Source organism: Cariama cristata, unplaced genomic scaffold, assembly GCF_000690535.1.
Source record: "Cariama cristata isolate BGI_N322 unplaced genomic scaffold, ASM69053v1 scaffold737, whole genome shotgun sequence".
NCBI lineage: Eukaryota > Metazoa > Chordata > Aves > Cariamiformes > Cariamidae > Cariama > Cariama cristata.
The window spans coordinates 12,814-32,146 of NW_009626838.1; the positions used below are offsets into that span (position 1 = coordinate 12,814).

The following is a 19,333-nucleotide window of genomic DNA, read 5'->3' on the forward strand; positions in this document are numbered from 1 at the left end:
CAGGGCAGCACTGCAGTCCTTGGCTGACTCCTCCATCACACGCGTTTAGGGAGCCAGACAGAAGTTGTGGCACTGCTCAGAAAATGGCCTTATCAGCAGCTTAGCAAGGTAACTGAGATGCGGGCTAAAACCTCTTTCTCACTGAAGCCACATGCCACTGATCCATCATAGCTGTGGGGTTGCACTCACTGAGCGTTTCAAGTAAGAGAAAACTGCCATATTTTGGGATTCAGGATTCTTGATCATTATAGACATGTCCCATATGGCAGACCTAAAGAACTGTTGTCGATCCAAATCACAAGTGGTCTGAACTACTGTTTACTTCCCAGTGCTGACATCTTTTTTTATGGATAAAAAGAAATGACTTCTGATCACCTCTAAACTTCCAGAAAGTTCAGAGTCAGGTTCTGTATTCATATGTAGGATATCTAAGAAAGAATTTATGCTAGTTTGACCATAATCATGCATGTGAGCACTTTGCTTAATACAAATAGATTATAGCATATGTCTGAGTGTTATTATGATATGGCACCACTTTGCCTACTGCCACAAAAAAGTCTCAAAGGGTACAGCATAACTCCCAAGTTTGAACAAAGGATTGGCCAAAGCCATTTCAACAGAAATACAATTTTAACACTACTATGGTTTACTGCACACTTTAATTCCTGAATGTTGTGCTCTCTCCTCCACTTGGCATCAGCCATGTCCCTTTAGACTGCAGAAGGGAGCACCTACCGCTGTGCTCTGCAGCCCTGAGCCTGACAGGGCCCTTGGGCACAATGATCGCAAAGAGCAGGATGATTAGCAATTTTTTCCTCTATTCGAAAAGGCTCCAGCTTCTGCCCCTTACCTCAGTGCAGTAGTGTTTTTCAAGCCTTTGACTTTCCTTTTGTTTTGGACAGGTCAGGGAGACCACAGACACAATGGTGCTGTTGCCGCCGCTCTCTTGCGATGCTGTCCAGGATGTCAGGGCAGTAGTGGAGCTTAGCACTGTCACGGTCACATGCTGGGGCTTTTCAGTGAGTTCTTCTATCCATTCACCTGTGGGGCCTGGAACATGTCCCAAAAGCATATGTGAGCAAGCCACTCTATGCATTGGAGGCACCTATGTTAAAACATCCTTCTTTCACAGGATTATTTACCACTGGTGAAAGAGGTTGGACTGACGGTTGTCCATCTCCACAGCCCTCAGGCAGTGAAGATGGCAGCCCTTGGGAAACAGTCTGTGGCTGGTGCTGTTTCACCTGTAGCAGAGCAGATGGCAACGGAAATGTCACTGTTGGAAAATTCAGATGGCAGTGTTCTCTATTGCTTACCAGAAACCACCCAGCAATATCAGATTTGCTCCAAGGGAATGTTTAAAAGCAGTGACATCCAATAATGTACAGAACATTGACAAACATTAAAGGATAAGCACACAATTTTTTTTGCCTCCAAGTATACTACAGCCTTGAAGCGTAAAAATCAAGTTCACAGACGTTACGACAGTGAAGAATCTTGCTCTCCATCAGACTTTTGGAAGCACTTAGTAGAGAACACAGGTTCAAATGTAGATAACAATTTGGAAAATAACTTCAGCTAGACTTAGTCAAAATTTCAGATTTCATTAAAATCGTTAGCTTTTCTTGTCACTTTTAAGTGACACTTGTAACAGCACTCTCCTTGACATTTGTTCCTCCATGCAATTCTAATGGTACTTCACATTTATTGAGAAAATAATACAAAAGTCAGAGCAAGAATTTGGTATAAAATCAGCCTATAAGATTCGGCAATCCATACTGCTATCTGGGTGCAACACAAATGTTGTGTACTACAAGCTAGTAATTTGACAGGATGATTCACTGAGTGCTACAAGGATAAAATAAGGCTGAAGCTATGAGCAAATTTTATTCATGATAGCAGACCCACACCTACTCAGCTAAAAAGAGGAATCTGATCATTAGATTAATCTCTGCAGCCAGTGGATCTATGTGTAGCTTTTACTATTCAGAAATTGTTTCAGCATCGACATTAAGGGAACTGAGCTACCTCATGTTATGGCCTAAAGTTGTAGTCCCCACACAAAAAGCCTACTTGATCAGAGGAATGGAAAAGCAATTTCACCTTAAGAGTACTTGTGTGTATCTCAGATTTGGCATACTACCAGAAATACATATAAAATCTATCTAAAATATGAAGGATCTTGCATTTGACAGAGTAAGACAGCTGCCAAGAATCCTCATCTGGTTCTAAAAACCTGCAAAAATAACAGACAAAACCCAAACCCCCAAATGTTCTCATGTGTTACACGTAAAATGAAAATATTCGTTACAGTCCCGTAACATCTTAATACTTTATACCCAATGAGATTCAAGTTCATCCTTAATCTAGCAATCCATACACCTATACTTTGGATGAACATTTTCTCATTTCTCTCAGGTCTCTGTCCCCAGTTAGGAGACTTCATGGAGAATACTGTACTGCATATTGCTTAATGGAAACAAGTCACACCTTATAAAATGCAATAACATTTGGTACTAATAGCAGTGCTACATAATTTATTTAATATACCTTCATGCTTATATATACTTCAATGCTTTCTATATAATGAAGCTGTCTAACAATTATTCCTAAAGAAAACCAGAAGACAGTGAAATTACGCAGCAGAGACTCTTTCTCTCATGTGCTGTTTCCTCTTTTCTCTTTGTTTTCCAAGTACTGTTTCTTTCACTAATACAGTTGTTACAAACATAGGAGCAATAGTGGAATTCAGTTACATGCAGTCAAGTATTATGATGAGTTTAAGCCTAAATAGTTAGCATTTGTAAATGTTATGAGCTTCTAAAGACACAATTTTTATTAGTAATGTACTTCACTACTTGAGTACATTTCCTTTTAATCTGAATATTTCTGCCAGCCTTAGCTACCATGTCCTGTTGCAGTATTCATGATTGAGGGGAGACACTATCCTCCCACACACAAAATTGTGTAGTGCTGCAAATATTCTCCTGTTCTCATCGTATGGGCATTTTGTAGGCTATATCTATTTCCTTTCATAGAAAAAGGTACGAAGGTGACCACAGCCATCAGAAGGATAATCTGAATTCACCAACACCTGTCTCACTTTCTGATCCAATTGTCAGTGATGATATTAGTTTACACAGTACTGTATTATTACTTTGCCTTTTACTAAATCTTCAGTTAAGAAACCCTGGGATTCTACAGGGAAATAATAAATTACTTTTTATCCTCTGAATTTTTCAGGCTGAACTATTTCATCTACTGTAATTTGCCCTGTGTTCTCTCAGAGACCACGCAATTTTAGAGTTCAGTGTTTAATTGTGCAATTCCCACACTCGCAGCCTGACATGCCCTTCATCCCTAACCCAGTATGTACAGCCTCCAGGAGTAAGAAAGTTAAGTATTTTCAAGAATCTCTATAACCACCGACTTAATTCTTGGAATTAAATCCTCTCTTCAAAAGATGCAAGAGGGGAACCTGTTTCAGTGAGCTACTTCTGAACACTGGGCAATGACTCTATCAAATACATCACCTGCTTTCAGTTCTTAGCTCTGCCAAGACAGCACAATGAAGGCCCATCCAGGCAGGGTATAATATATAACATATTTGCACTACATTTCCTTCTTTGGCACAGCGAATTCCAGAAGACCAGACTCTTCTGATTCTGCAGCAGATGCCGTATCTGCCACAGCGGTCAAACTCTGTACATGAAAGTTATATTGGCCTGGGAGAAAAAGATAGATTAGTTGAGATACTTACTGATGTAAAAGCTAAGCGTTTTTGCTGATTGACTTCCCCGAACTTCACAAGAGCCAGAGGAGCTAAATGTTGTTACAGACAATTTATATTTTCCTGGTTCTTTCAATTCAGCAACAAATTTGTGAGTGTCCTCACTTACTGTCAAAAATTCCGTGGAGTTCTCTAAATCAGGGGGGTAAAAAAGCGTGGATTAATTGAGATTTGAAAGGCTTAAGCCACTGAGAAAATGATTTATATCAGAAATGCTAATACTGTTTCTGCTGTGGGATTAAAAGGTATCCAAAAGGACTAGATTTATGTAGGTAGTTTTATTCCTTGTCATCAGCACAAAAGTAATTAATGACTAAGGTTGCAGTATAGGTGTAGAGGAACAATAAACCCAGGCCAAATTTTCATTCTGTAGAAGGGATGATAAAATAGAGTTGCCATGACCGTGCAAGTGAAAAACAGCATGGCACGGAAGGAAAGGAGCTTCCAATTTTCTATCTATTGCATTCTTATTCTGCAAAAAAAAGTATTTGCTCTCAATGTGGGAAGGCTTATGAAAACTCCTTGTCAGGAAATAAAATTAATTTGGAGAAAACAGATTTTAAAACAGAAACTCTTTAAGCAACATGGTGATTTTCTTGTAGCTTCATCACTTGAAAAGTCTCCCCGTTCTCCACCACAGCCTCCTTGTGGCCTAAGGAATATGTTTGGTAGCTGTCCTCTGAGACAACTGTTAATCTGAATTTAGACTATCTTTTCTGTATGCCCCTTCCAGTCGAGGTCCCACTGAGAACCTTTCTCAGTGGCAGACAGAACTACATGGTATAGCATACCTTCTTTGTCTCAAATTTCTACCAGCTCACTTCTCTTTTCTCTGATACTGGAACTGATTTACAATAACTGCAGTGTAAACAGTGCGGCAATATGTACAACAGTATAAATCTTGTTTAACAAAAGAGAGAACTGCAAACTGCAATTTAGCCCTCCTCCCTTACTTTTATGACACCCAGCCAGAACCAGACGCTATTCAATGCAAGAAACTTCTTAAGAAATACAGGAGATCTAGCAAAGCCCTCTGAAGCACAGTACTAGCTAATTAATAATTTGTAGAGGAGACAACCCACCAATGGAATCACAGAAAAGAGGTATGAAAAGGCTATAACGCTTTGTTTTACCTTCCCTTTCAATATTGATATGGAAGCCATCAAATGCAGTAGGTGGCTTTGGTGGTAACCAGGTCAGCACCATTTGTACAGGAAGGAAGGAAGGGGGCTCTGGTGTGAGTTTTCCAGATATGTTGACATCATTGGCTTCATAATCGCTGGAAACTGCATTGACAAACTCCTCTTCACCCTCTGATGACTCAGCTTCATTAGACCACCAGTATGGCTGTGATGTGGTTTCGTACTCAGTGCTATTATAGCGGTAGACCGGCCAAGCTGCAGATATGTTCGCTGCTGGAATTTCAGGCGGATTGTCAGAAAAATGGCTAACTTTTTCTTTCCTTATGATTTCTTGTGGTCCCATGAATGATTCTTCTGCAAAATTCCCACTGTGCTCTTCCCAGTTGCCTCTGTTGATTGGTACAATCTGAACAGAAATGTTTTGAGGTGGGTAAGGAACTAAAAGAGAAGCAAGGGTTAGTCTTTTAATAGGTATGTTCTGTGCACCTTTACCATGTGTTAATTCCCCAGAGAAATACTGTTTGCAGAAAAACATTGCATATAGGGATATTTTGTTCTTATTAAAATTCTCCTTTCTCTTACATATACTTATAGCAGAAGTGATTCTAGTGAGATCAAGATGAGTGTAAATTCACAGAAGAATCACGATTCAAGAATACCAGGAAGAAAAGTAGATGTGAAGTCACAGTAAATCAGATTTCAGTGCTATTACAGCAGAAAGGATACTCGAGTGTGAATTTGTAAGAGTGGGTTTTCATTTATTTTATTATGTCTTCCAGAAAGATCTTGATCATGGAAAAAAATATTTCTGTAGAAATGAATTGAAAAACATATGCAAAACTAATATATGGCATAGCTTGTATTTTAAAAGTATGATCTTCATGTTGCTGTAGGGCTTTTCATGTGCTTTTAGTAGCCACCTTTTCACAAGCATTAAACATCAGTTTAAATTTTAATACTTGTGAAAGCTTGATCTTAAGATTTGGGTCTTCAAAAGACAAGATTCTGGCACGCAAAATGTTACTTCAACTTATGCCAAGAGGTGAAAACACAGCATTTTGTCAGCCTCACTGTCTGCCCTTACACATGATAAGTGCAAGTAGCCTCTGCAACCAATTTTGACTGGCACTTTTTAAGCTGGCACCTTACAATACACTAATTTGTTCACCTCCCCTGTCCCAGCCATGGCCACTAACAGAAAACCAGACACTACAGCTTTGTTGCAGTTTCTGCAAAGAATGAAGGATGGGAGGGCAGCAGGAAAGAGAAATGCGATCCTGTTGGTTGCATTCTTATGGTTCAAAATCTCAATAACTATATTTAGGATCCTCAGAACAGAACTCGGCTGGCATCAGTTGGCTTTGCTCTGTCCAAGGCAATGGACCAACATCAGTGTATTCAACCGAAGATTTGACCTTTTGATTTTACCACTGGTTCACTCCACTTTGGACCCTGGAAAATGTCTGTGGTCCAACAGATTAACAGAAAAGTTTTGGGCACTGTCCCAGGACCAAATTAAATTAGTTCTGGGTCTTGAACAAATGCCATTTTCAGCCTTTGCAACATTACTATCTTGGAAATTAAAAGTTCAAGCTTCAGGGCATAAACTGGCCACCAAGTGGGTCAACTATGACATTGTTCTCCGTGACAGAAGACTGCACAACGAGGAAGGCCTTCTCCAACAGTTTAGCTCTGATTCACTGCCCAAGGAGACAGACCAATATAGATAGATCAATAGTACGCTTAGTGTGGCTATTCCTGTGGCTTAAAAATTAATTCCTAGCACAGCCCTAGGGTATCTCATGTGAAGCCATATTTACTTTCTAAGAAGCAAGCTCTATAACAGAAACACTCATGTAAATTTCCCTTTGCACTGTATTGTAGACATAACCCTATGTACTAGCAGCAGCATCCTCCTCCCACGCTCCTGGCCAGGAGCAGCTCCCAGGACTGCTCCCACACAGACCCTCCTTCTCTATGGGATCAATCCCCTCTCCACAGCAGAAAGGAAAGCAGCCATGCAGACTTGGAGCAAATGGTACGTAATAATTTTCTTCACCTGTTCTGTGCTGTTTGGGCTCATGCTGGACCCCGCTGTATTCCACTAGCGTGCTTTTGTTGAAGGTTGCTTCTGATACCAACTGAAATGTGATGTTACTGTAGCATATACCTGGTAGCCAGTGATTGAAAACTGTTTTACCTTTAAAGAAATCTGCAGAAGGTTTAAAAAGAAGAAAGGAAAAACAGAGGAAAATGCATCAAATGTTCACTTTCTGATAACGCAACTGCACATGCTGAACTGGCAGCGTTTCAGATGTTTAAACATTGCTCAGCCTGGTCTGAGACATGAAATTCTAGTAATTCAGTTTGCCAGCATTTTTCCTGGCTGTCAAAGTCACTTTGCTATCAAAAAAAAAAAAAAAAAGAAAAAAAAAAGAAGCCCAACACAAGAAATATGAACTACTTTTCACAGGCAACCTGTTCCGCGTGCCACTGAATATCTCAGAGAGCATCTGACAGTTTCTGCAGACCTTTTAACTGCTGCACACGAAAGCCTCCTTGGTCTTTTGCTGACTGAGCCATAACATTCAAGTTAGGTGCTCAAAGGGTCATCCACCATGCAACTGAGTGCAAGCCGCCGTACTGAGAGCTGAGCTCACATCCACCATCAGTACACGTGTGGGTTGAAGAGAAGTTGCTTAGGGCTATTTGGCTATTGGAAGGAGTGTGCAAGTTGATTAGCGAATCTCTTAATTCAGGTTGACTTTTTTATTTATCTATTTATCAGCAGCTGCAGGTGCAGCATTACAGCTCCTGGAACCATATATTAGCTGTAGAAGACAAAAATTACTGCTGGTATCCCTTTTGCTCTCTGGAAAGAGGTCACTTGTATTTTGTACTATGATCCAGAATCACCCTTCCTAATTTCTGGCACTTCACAGCGTTGAAAATGTGATTTCTAGCCCCACTCTGTATTGAAGCAAAGAGACTCCAAAATTTTCTGACCTCCTTCTGGAGGTGCATATCTCCCTCTGCTGACTTTAGAGAGAGCTTACAGTGACCAGACTTCTACTTTGGGAGCCTTAGTTCAGTGCCTAAAATTCAATCCAGCATCTACTAGATTGCTTAAAGGCATTTTACTGCCAGTATGGAAAGTTAAACCACTGGGGTTTCAGGGCCTATGGAGTTAGCAGGTACCTTTCTCACCTCTTAGGATGCTTTCCATTGGACAGTCCCATTTACATCTCTGAGATGCTATGCTTTATCTATAGTGCAGGGTAAAAGGGAGTTCAGTTATAAACAAACAAAAAAGAAAGCAGAATTTGCTCTTGTTAGATTGTTTAGATGGTTAGATTGGTTGTTCAAACTGTTTAGACTGTCTAGATTGTTAGATTGATTGCCGTTGATTAGATTATTTTAAGAAAATGGAAATTTATAATACGCAGCAGGGTTTATTAGCTCAGGGACAATACTGAATGCTACAGTAATATACAGTACTATACAGCATAGCATACTATTAGGACTGTGTCACTGTATGGTGATACAGAACTACCAGGTTTAAATCCCTGCAGCAGGAACCAGATACACTGAACGGGTTTCCCATCTCCGGGGCATCCCAGAGCTCTCCCACCAGCTATTCATCAAAGACAAAATCTTGGCCAGAGGGAAGAGATTGGGAACTTTTTTAATGCTTTCAAGTGACACAGAATGTCATCCAGGGATTTCAACAAGCATAACTAGAAAGCAAAAATGTGTCTCTGTCCTTCCTAGTGAGTTTGGGGTTTCTCTCCCTTTTCCTTTTGTTTTGGATTATACAGCAGCAAGGAAGATAAAAAAAATGGTGGAAGCTCTACATGCTTATTTGGAAGTACCAGAAATTGGGTAGCCCTTCCCAGGTTGATTCCAGAACAGATTAAAAAAATCCAGACCATCCAGTCTTCCTCTAAAATCCAAAAGAAAGGAAGCATCACTAGAACTAGGATGGGAAGCAGGTTTAAATGCAAAGTGAACCACCAGCTCAATTTGAAGACCCATCTCTTACTTCATGATAGAAAAGTTATTATATAATAACAGACACATTACCAGAAACATAAATCATTATAATCAATACATGTCAAAACCACACCTAAGACCACTTTTTAAAATGTTTCCAGCAGAGTTAGCATTACGTTTTAGCAGAATAGTTTCCTCCTACCTTTGTACAGCATTGTTCGGTAGTCTTTTCCTTCCCAATAGCTTATATTTACCCTGGTAAAAACATTGTACTTCTCTGGGTACTGAATTTCAAACAACACTCCTGTTTCTGGAGATGGTTTGTAATCATAGATAGAAACACTGCTCACAGGAAGGGGTTCTAAAGGATGTGCAAAGAAAAGGAAAAAAGGAAGAAAGGAGCAGATTAATAGGCAAACCAAGTTCTTCAAACATACACAACACCAGTGAAACAAATGGTTTTGCCAGGTATGGCACAGGCACTCTACCAGGTGATACTTGGGGCTTCACAGAGGTCTTGGGCAAAGCTACTTGGGACGTTGTCAAAGCCAGGATTTGTGTGGTCCCCCACAAAACAATTTATGTTCTTGACGCTTACACTTTAACAGAAGAACTTCCTTATTTGCCATAAAAACCAAGGTTGAAATAGCCGTTATTATTTAAGCACTCATAGTCATCACCCCAGAAAGATTTTCGTCTTTAATGCTTGCCAATCATGTAAAAGTGCCCAGACAAAACCAACAGAACACTTGAAATTGCTCATAACTTTGGCAGAAATGTGAACTTTTAAGATTAGCTGAGAAGCTTATCACTGCAACGGCCAAAGGAAGCTAACTAAATGAAGATTTTCTAGTTTGATATGTATTCATTTGTTTACTTCATGGGTAATTACACAGTCCTCATCCCTACCATATCTGAGGCCATCGTTTTCAATGTATTTATCCACAAACTTCTAAAAAATATACCAGTACTATTACCATTATTTTACAGATGAATACCTTGAGGTACAGAGAAGTAAAGTGGTTTACTGGAGGGCACAGGGGAGGCTCGTGCACAGAAAGGAGGTAAGTGAGGAAGTGCCCATCTAGTGCTCTGAACTCTGAGCCAGGTGGGCTACAAAAAGGAAGAAAAGTATCCCGTGTCCTGTGATGTGGCATCTAGATCAGCGTAGTTCCACCAGCTAAGGAAAGCTGTGTCAGTTCACTGCAGCTGGGAGTCTGCATTATTGCTAACAATAAGAAAGTCGTAGTTTTATTCAGTCTCCTTTATCCACCCACACAAAAAATAATTATCCTTTTGCTTCATGTTCTCCTCAGCAAGAAAAAAATGATAGCAACCCAACTACACATTGGTTAAGAGGGCTAAGCAGATAATCAAAATAAGGTTATTGTGTTAGTTGAAAATTGTCATACTAACACATTTTAATAGAGATAGTTAATGCACAACACCCTCAGTAATTATGCCTACATCCTCATAAGTATTATCGTGTTGATTTAGTTCCTGCACACTGTAGGGAACAGACTGAAAAATTCAAGCTGTTAATTAGCACGGCTTTAGAGGACACATTTGAGTTCAAAGTTCTGCTGCATTAGGGCCTAGAGAAAAACTAATAAAATATTTTTCCCCAAAAAGCATACAGTCACAATGGGCAAGAGAAAGAGCAGATGAAAGGGAAGACCAGTATCAGTTTCAAAAGTGGAATTATCCCATGGAAGGTGGAATAGGTTAATCAAAGATGGAAAAGTAAGACTGTAGTGGAAGTAAAAATCAAATCCCAATTACCAGCACAGTATTTTTACCACAGTACTAAGTTTCCAGATGTCATGAAGAAGTGGAGAAGAAAAACCATAGCTAAGAACAAAAGCCACAAATGCAAACAGAATCCTTCCCCAAGTCTTAAGAAGTCGTGTTGTCATTTTTGTCAGAGCATGGGAATGCAACGGTGTGGGATTGTTAAACTATTTCTCATGGCAAAGATCCTTCATTAACTTCATTGGGTAAATATGAGTATATTTGTATGTTAACCACTCTACAAATAGAAACTCTCAATCTCACAGATGAAGTGATGGGATCTGTGAAAATTTTGCTGACAATTTGTGATAGCCTAGAAATAAATAAAAGTAAAGCAGATCATGGGAAACAAAGCCTACCCTCTTCTTTCTGCTGAGGCTTTTCCCATCACTTATTCTGAAAGAAATAGTTGATCTGACTATCCACATGACCAGAGGGTTCATATCGCAGCTCACATAGCACACAATAGTAGTTTAAATGTCAATAACATTCTCTAAATAGCACAACGTTTACATGCAGTCATCTTTCATGTTAGCGGGTCTGCCCTGGGCTTTATTCTGCTATCTCATTCACATCTGAGGTCTCCTTATTTCTGAAAGAATTACTGAAACTTTCTTATGTCAGTGATTAAACTACCCCATTTATTCCTTCCTACAACAGATCAAATAAAGGATGTAAGTTATATTCATTTTTAATCCAAATGATTTTTCCTCCTGATGCTTTGATTTAATTAACTAATAATTGAATTAAGCGGTAATCACCACAGACTCTCTCTCTTCTTGTTATCTTCCGCTCACTATCCTTTCATTGCTCATGGCTGATGTTAGCAGAGTAGCATGAGTGATATAATGCAATTTAAAGATTCTTCCATTATCTTACTTCCTTTGGCACCAAATCTTCACATCAAAAGCTATTTGCACACTGTGAAATTAAAAGGACACTCAGCAGATAAAAATCATGCTCTGTTTTTCACTTACTAACTGCTCCTAGGGTTATTAAACTTAAAGAATATGTCAAATGTCACTCTTCACTATCTATATAATTCAGAGCATAAACAGTCTGGTCTTAATTTTACAGTTTTCAGTATTTAGGATCCAACTTTTCACAGATTTCAGTGGTTCTCAAGAAATAGCCTAAATAAAGTGTAGCATAATACTTCAGAAAATTTAGAGCTTTGTAAACGCCCTGCACTACATTGATGTCTGAAGTCATATTATGGAAGGGACTTAGAGGATTTCAGTGTCCCTCTAATAGCATGTTTAAGGCACTTCTTCATGTACAACCTCTTTATTTTTAGACTTGCAGATTATATTAGACGCACATAGACAAGCTTGCAGGATCAAGACCTAAATTTGGCTTTTTTCTTACTGTCTCAGAATCTGCTGCTCCTACAGCAACTGCTTTCCCATTATATCTGTTTATAGGAAACTTAAGTTCTGTGTTTCTCCTGGACTCTACAGCATTTTGCATTTAGCACATAGCTTGCATTATACAAACATCAAGATAGCATAATAAATGTGGCTAACCTCTTCCTCAAATGCCCTGAAAAATTCTGGATGCTCAGTCCTCCATTAATGCATTCTATTTGTGCCAGACACATTAATATTTGCAATTCAGGAGAAAAAAAAATACATTGAAAATAAGTACCATATTCCAGTCCAAATCAATTTGGTTTTAATACTTGTAGATCAGGTCACTCTACAGATTGAATTAATGATCAATTACTGTGGTAGGTTAGATGTAGTGTTACATGTGGGTGGTTGAAATGGGACTGAGATCAACTCTCTTGCTTCTCACACTCAAATCCAAATTAATCATGATTTACCTTCATATTGTGACTTTTATAAAAAAGAAGCCTCATTAATGGAGCGACTTAACTCCCATGGGTACTTCCCTTTATTCACATGAAGAAGTTGTGAATTATGTCATTTTCTCCCTAGGATGACACTATTTATGCATCTATATAGGTACTGGGAGTAAGTCACAGCCAGGGTAAAGCTTCCATTATGCTATAAACTTTAGCGATCGTTTTATCTCTTGCTAAAAAGCAACCATTTTTGAGATTTAAAAGCTGCTGTTTAATACTTTAGGAACATAATGCTCAAGTTTATGATAGGTAATAGAGTTACTATGTGCTATTGCTTATGAAAGGGGAATGTAAGTGAAAGTAGTATCTGAACAATGATGGTATTCACTGCAATTTCTAGATGTCCACATAAGATGACAAATAAAAAGATGCCACAAACTAAAAAATAATGTTGTCACAAGAACAAAGGCATATCTGTTCTTGAACAGATTTAGGACAATATTTTAGATCAGCCTCCCAATGGAAATTGTAACAGGAAATTGTATGGTTGCCGTTTGTTTTGTTTCTTTGATTCTGATGGAGGGTTTTTTCACCTTAAAAAAGGGATAACATGATTTGTTCGCTGGTGAAAGCCAAGCACTAATGCACCTAGATGTTCTCCTTAGTTACATTTAACAATTAGGGCTCCCATGGCTAGCCAGCCTTTTTAAAGATGTGTCATGTCATCCTTCAAGAAAGAAAACCATGAAGGGCTTAAGTTTTACATTTCATTGGAAAAAAAAAAAAAAATAGGAAGCTCGTACTCCAACTCTTCCATTAAAGAGCCAGAGGAAAGGATTTGACCTGCTGAATCACTTCCTGCAGCATCTGGCACAATGACAACTGAGCATTAACTAGGTCTAATGCCAATTACTTTCTGAGAGCTGGAGAAATCAGAGTCCCAGGGAGCAGGCTCATTGGTCTCTTGAGGAGAATATTTTTTGCAGAAGACACAGAGGCAGAACTCTCCCTAAAGGGAATATATTTTACAGTCATTTATGTAAGGAATCATCAGCTTTTGAAACAATGAGACATTTACCACTCAAAACTCCTAATCATAAGCTAAAATAGAAGTCAGGCAGAGTTGCTCTTAATTACCCTCAGAGATCCTGATATCCTGATTTCCCCAATTCCCAGCAGAGATACACTCTTCCTACAGCATACAATAGCTTTTGTAATGTACTGCTTTCCCCATTCCTTCAAATGTACAAATATTTTTTCCTTCACGACAAAAAGAAAAATTGACAGTGAATTTGAAAAAAACCAAAACGTATATGAGTATGAGTCATCCTTGGAAGAATAAAACAAGGCTTCAAGCTGGGAAAATGGAGGATGAGTGAGAATTTCAGTCACTGCTTTTACATACGTGCTCTTTATTTCTGTCATAAACTACTTCAAAAACAATTAGTAATACCGTAGAACTTTCTTTCAAATGTTGCAAAAACGCTAAATTAATTATATAAATTCAGGAGCTGCTTCACTCCTGTTGAAAAGCCAAATCTCCAAGAGTAGAAGAAAGCAGGCTTGAAATAATTGTGTTAGATACCAGAACTACTTCTAACTTTGTCCAGACTGAAAACCAGAAGGAAGGTCATTTTGACAGGCACAACACACTTGCACTGACAGGAATCTGGCCAGGACAGTGAGATACACATACCTCTTCTTGTGAAAACCATCACAGGGATCTTTAATAATAAGTGGTCAGGGTTTCAGTTTTTCTCCTTCAGTGAAGTACTGAGCCCAAGTTGCTGAACACAGATTTGCTACAGAATCAGAAGAAACAGTGCTATTTTGTGCTCAAATTCTATTTTATAGGTTTCCTATCTAAGAGTTGAATGCACCCTGTTCATTTCATCCTTCTAACATCCCAGCTTAGGAAGCAATGCAAGGATGTGGGCTGTGCTCAAGCTGACAAAACGCTTGGGCTCTGAGAAGAAATATGCAACAAATAGCTCATACTTTGCATTACAACAATCTGAACTACAGAACCTAAACAAGGAAACTCTATAGTTTGTGGTGTTTTGATTAACATAAGAAAGCCCTGAAATGGTTCCAATCAGACAAGCAAAAATTAACTGTTCTGTCTTGTAGAGAAGGCCCAAATTAACAATGGAAGCTTCAAATGGCAGCATACACACATGCATATATGTATATTTATATAATGTTAAAATATTTTATATGTACATATTTATGCACACATAGATTTATATGTATTTATACACATATATTTTTATACACATATATAATGATATATGCATATATAATGATATATGCATACATAATTATGAAATACATATTAACAAATATTAAATCATCTTTCTCTTGAGGAATTTTTTTTTCTGGACATAAACCTTTGAGGGGTAAAGCAAAAGTCTTCTCTGACTTAAATGGGATGAAGTTTCAACCTATGAAGACATACCTTTTTCTTGCCAATATGCTGAGAAGCAGCACATCACTGAGGGATGTGAATAAGAGAAAGGAAATGTCATCAAGATATACCATTGGAAAGCAGAGGTCTTTCATGACTCTCACTGAATTTCTAAGTAGGCAATCTCTTTCAAGGACCTTGCTCTTGTTTTGACATGCACAATTTGGATACACACTGCTCTGTGTGAAACCCAGATCTCCAGCATACGGGCAAGTTGAAAGACTGCATCTCCCTGCACGGACTCCTTTGCAGACATCAGGAGATCCCAGAAAATTATTGTGAAATATCAAAGTACAGCCTTGGGAATAACCACATTGGCATCACTGGCTATCTTGGTTTATTTATTTTGTGGCAGCCTAATGAATGGTCCAATCTGCCACTGGTAAAGCTCTCCTGATACCCATGAAATTAGGAAAGGAATTAATTTGGTTCTGGAAGCTAGTTGCAAAGTGCTACTTTTTCATGTGTAAGATATAGATGGAATAAATTAGATAGTTATATATCTTTGAATGATTAAAATAAACAAAGAATGTTAAACAGGCAGAGAGAGCATATGGCATGAAGAAAAATACGAATCTATCTTAATTATTGTCTGCCAAAAAAATCAAGTTAATTAATAGTCAGAAAATGATGTAAAACAGGCAGTGGACAATACCAATAAAAGGAAAAATAAATAAAGAAAAGGAAAACCAACTATCACCTCACACAGTTTTGTAGGAGAGGCCAGTGGTCACTAAATGAGCTCTCTTCTCAAAAGCACTGTACTGAAATACACCTTAAATATCCCAGCCTGCCACACTGTCTTTTCATTCCAAATTTACTTTCATTTCTGCAGCCTTGTGTTCCAAAAGATGAGCTATGTTAGAAGCTGAGGCTGCTACATGAGCGCTAGCACTCATCACTCCATCTGACAGAAAATACTAGGAAGGAGATTGGGTCCTTTCCTTTGTGAAGCTCACAATTTACGGCATACTTTTAGGGCCCGGTACAACATCCTTCAACGCTGCCTGCAGGGATGCTCTTTCTTTTCCATGAACCTGGTTGTCTTCCTGTTGAGACAAAACCTGTGAAATTCACTGTTCCCTTTTTGTTACATGAGTTCCCCAAGCAGCGCTGGCCGACTGCCAAAATCACTGGTCCTTCGAAGGTCTGGGTGAGCAGCAGAGGTCACAGCACGAAACCCTGAGATGCTGCCAGCACACCCGCATAAGACAGGTGGTGAAAAGGGATGGGCTCTGTTCCATCACAAAGGGCACCGTCAAGCCTTGGAGGAGGGAGAGTGATGTAGGAAATGTCCCTTGAAGCTGTCAGCCTCACGCCCTTAAAAAAACTCCCTGAGCCACAAATGGGAATTCTGTCTTTGATGGGTTGAGTGACACTGGCTCCCTTCTTCCTTCAGAGATTCCCTGCACAGGAGCATGTGCTCCATCTGCCATCCTGGATCACACCTTCCCCTGCTACTAGTGACCCTCGTGGGATCTGGAAATCAAACATCAGTGAGCCTTGCTGCACAACTGCAAGGGCAGCATTCAAAATCCACTGGAAATGCATAGTGAGGTCTTTTTTCAGTTGTATATGAAAGCTCATGCTTCCATTATTTTCTTTTAAGAAAACAAACAAATCATAAAATAGCAAATTGGATTAGAATTATTACTTTGTCTGCAAGGTTAAAGCAGTCAAAGAAATGGAAATTCAGACTGCCTATCAACCCTTAAATTGTTCACTACACATAGATGTTCTGGCACCCATGCCTTATGAAAGACTTGCATTACCCAACAACATGATACTTTTCCCGCTGGACCCTTCATGGTCGTCCTCATCAGGGCACAACTTCAGCACACAAGGGAAGGCTGAAGAACATATAGATGATGCAAAATCTGATTAGGTTTCAAGCACCTCACTTGGTAACATATGAGGCTACTGTAATATGTTTTGAACATTATTACAGTAGGATGGTTTTTCTTCATTGACAGAATAATGTAAGTACACAAAATCATAACCATTCCTCATCTGCAAGCCAACTAAAACCCTTCATAGATTCCAAGGTGCCATTTAGCAAAAAAAAAAAAAAGGAAAAGCTGGAAATTGGTTTTGCTGTATTCAAATAATTTTTTTGTCTGTCTTTTCTTGAATCTGTCTTCCAGATGAAGAAATCATTTTATATTCCACAAATTGTTTTCAGGTTGGCACATGGAAACAGTTCTAGAGCAACAGCAGAGCCAGAAATACAGCAGGAAAAAGGAATCACACAGAAATCTGTTGTGTTTTGCATGATGACTGAGTGAACAAAATCACACCTCTCCCCCAGGATCAATGCACCTGGAGGTAGTAAGAGACAAACTACTACAAATATGGTCTCCATCACAAAAATATTCAGCTGTACTGGCAGAAATGCGCAGTTTTGGTGACTACTATCTGCTTTCCAAGTTTAGTACTGCTTCAATATATTAGCAAAGAACATTGTTACAGCATTTAAAACAGAATATACCTCACCGAGTAACAGGAGTGCTTACACTGAAATGTCAGTCAACAATTTTTATGCCTTTTACTAGATTTTTGGAACTCCTGGTTCAAAAGGTTTAGGATGAACATCTGGAAGGAGGTTCATCCATCACACTTATTTCAGCATGTTAAACCTCGCCAGTCAGTGTTCAGGAATGATCAGCCAGGAGAAACCCACAGCTGTCCCTTTCTTCTTGCCCAGACCTTGTGAATTTTGACTCACAAGCCTTCTCAACACATCTTCCCTACTGTTCTTTCACAGGGATTCATCCTACACACAAGGAGCACCTACTGAAAACAAAAAAAAAAACCCACCCAACCTTCCCCACAAGTACTTTTGGGGAAAAAAAAACACACACAAAGAGAAGAAATAGAAGAAAAAAAGAATAAGGTATTACTTACTGGTTAACACAGTGATTGATCTTGCTGACTTGGAAACCATATTTGAGTTCACTACCAACAGAGTTACTATGTAATATAGGCCATGGTATTTGGCATTAAAAACCACAGGGGCAGGTAAAGTGCTATTGAATTCTTCAAACTGGAAAAAGTAGTTCTTGGATTCTCCAGCTATCTTCACAACATATACAGAGGATGAGCTCACCACATCAGATGCTTCCAGGGAGACAATGATACAATTGTCTTCTCGGACAGTAACTTGGAAAGGTTCTGCATTCTACAAGACAAGAATAAAGACTTTGCTGAAGTGAAATCTATTGTTTCACTTTTACCTATTTCTCTTGGTATTCATAGGATACTGTTCATATATACTGTTATATTTGTGATAAAGTTATGTTTCATATTCTGCAAGAGAGTTAATGTCAAACCATAGCAATTATTTCAGAATACAATTCACAGTCAGCCAAAGTCCACAGGCATCTGATTATCAGGCCAGTGTCTCTGCAGCAGAGACTGGTTCCTGCTGTGTGCTTTCTGATGCTCTGGCTACTCTATCCCTTACATCCCAAGGAACAAAGCCTCCGCCGTTCTTTCCTGATGGAAGGTGGAGTAGAGCAGAAGAAGGATGAGATTAAAAAGGGTATCAGGGGCAAGAAGATTTCCAATAAAGCCATAAAGCATAAGTCATTTAAATCCCCAAAAAGAGATGATTAAATCAAGACTCCTTTATCTCGCATAAACAGCATCATATATTCGTCAATGCAATATATTCTGAAAGCCTGCAACTGAAAAATAATTTTTGGCACTGACTAAGCTTTTCCAAATACGCCTGTTCCAGCAAGTACCAGGTGATAAGCAGCCCTCAGCACTATACCCATGGCTTTGGTTGGCACTTTTCATTTCCTAAGCTACACCATTTGATTTTCAATATTTCTTTTATTAGTAGTAGAGAGAAAGGAGCAATTTAACCTTGTTTTCATATATCATGAGCATGTTAAGTCATTGCCAGCTGAAAGCACTTTCCTTTTTATTAATCGCAAACCAGCTGTCAGCAAGAAGCACTCGTTCTCTACAGGAATTTCAAAACAGATTCATGGTAATTAATGAGAAGGAAAAGTTCAAGCTTACATTAAGAGTTGCCTTTTTGTTTATTAGGCCACACTGCTGCTTAGAATTTTTTTACCCCCAGTGAAAACTGTAGTATCTGATGTTTTCAACTCCCAGTTCCACAGTATCTTTTTCTCCTTCATATTTCACAGACTGAGAGCTCTATTTGGACGGCAGGGTGGGCAACCATGGCTAGTTTACAATTTACTCATTCAGTCAAGTTGTTCCTGTACCTAAGAGCTAGACATCTCCTTCACAGATTAATTCTAGCAGCTTGGCTACCTCTTGTCTTCTTGTAATTTTGTTTAGTGGTGATTCTTCCATGAGAATAATCT

At 38.9% G+C, this 19,333-nt stretch overlaps 1 protein-coding gene across 1 annotated transcript in view; it reads right to left on the reverse strand.

The window, feature by feature from the left end:
- LOC104164735 (receptor-type tyrosine-protein phosphatase O-like) overlaps nt 1-18,162 on the reverse strand; it is a gene marked incomplete at its 3' end in the record, with an annotated part of 29,653 nt that extends 11,491 nt beyond the window's left edge. The window contains exons 1-6 of the mRNA XM_009704168.1: nt 17,895-18,162; nt 9,128-9,286; nt 6,992-7,144; nt 4,924-5,370; nt 3,761-3,922; nt 851-1,050 (exon numbers count right to left, since the gene is read on the reverse strand). Of these exons, the coding sequence (XP_009702470.1) occupies nt 851-1,050; nt 3,761-3,922; nt 4,924-5,370; nt 6,992-7,144; nt 9,128-9,286; nt 17,895-17,934 (1,161 nt within the window). The remainder of the gene's footprint in view (nt 1-850; nt 1,051-3,760; nt 3,923-4,923; nt 5,371-6,991; nt 7,145-9,127; nt 9,287-17,894) is intronic.
- Between the last annotated feature and the right edge of the window lie 1,171 nt (nt 18,163-19,333).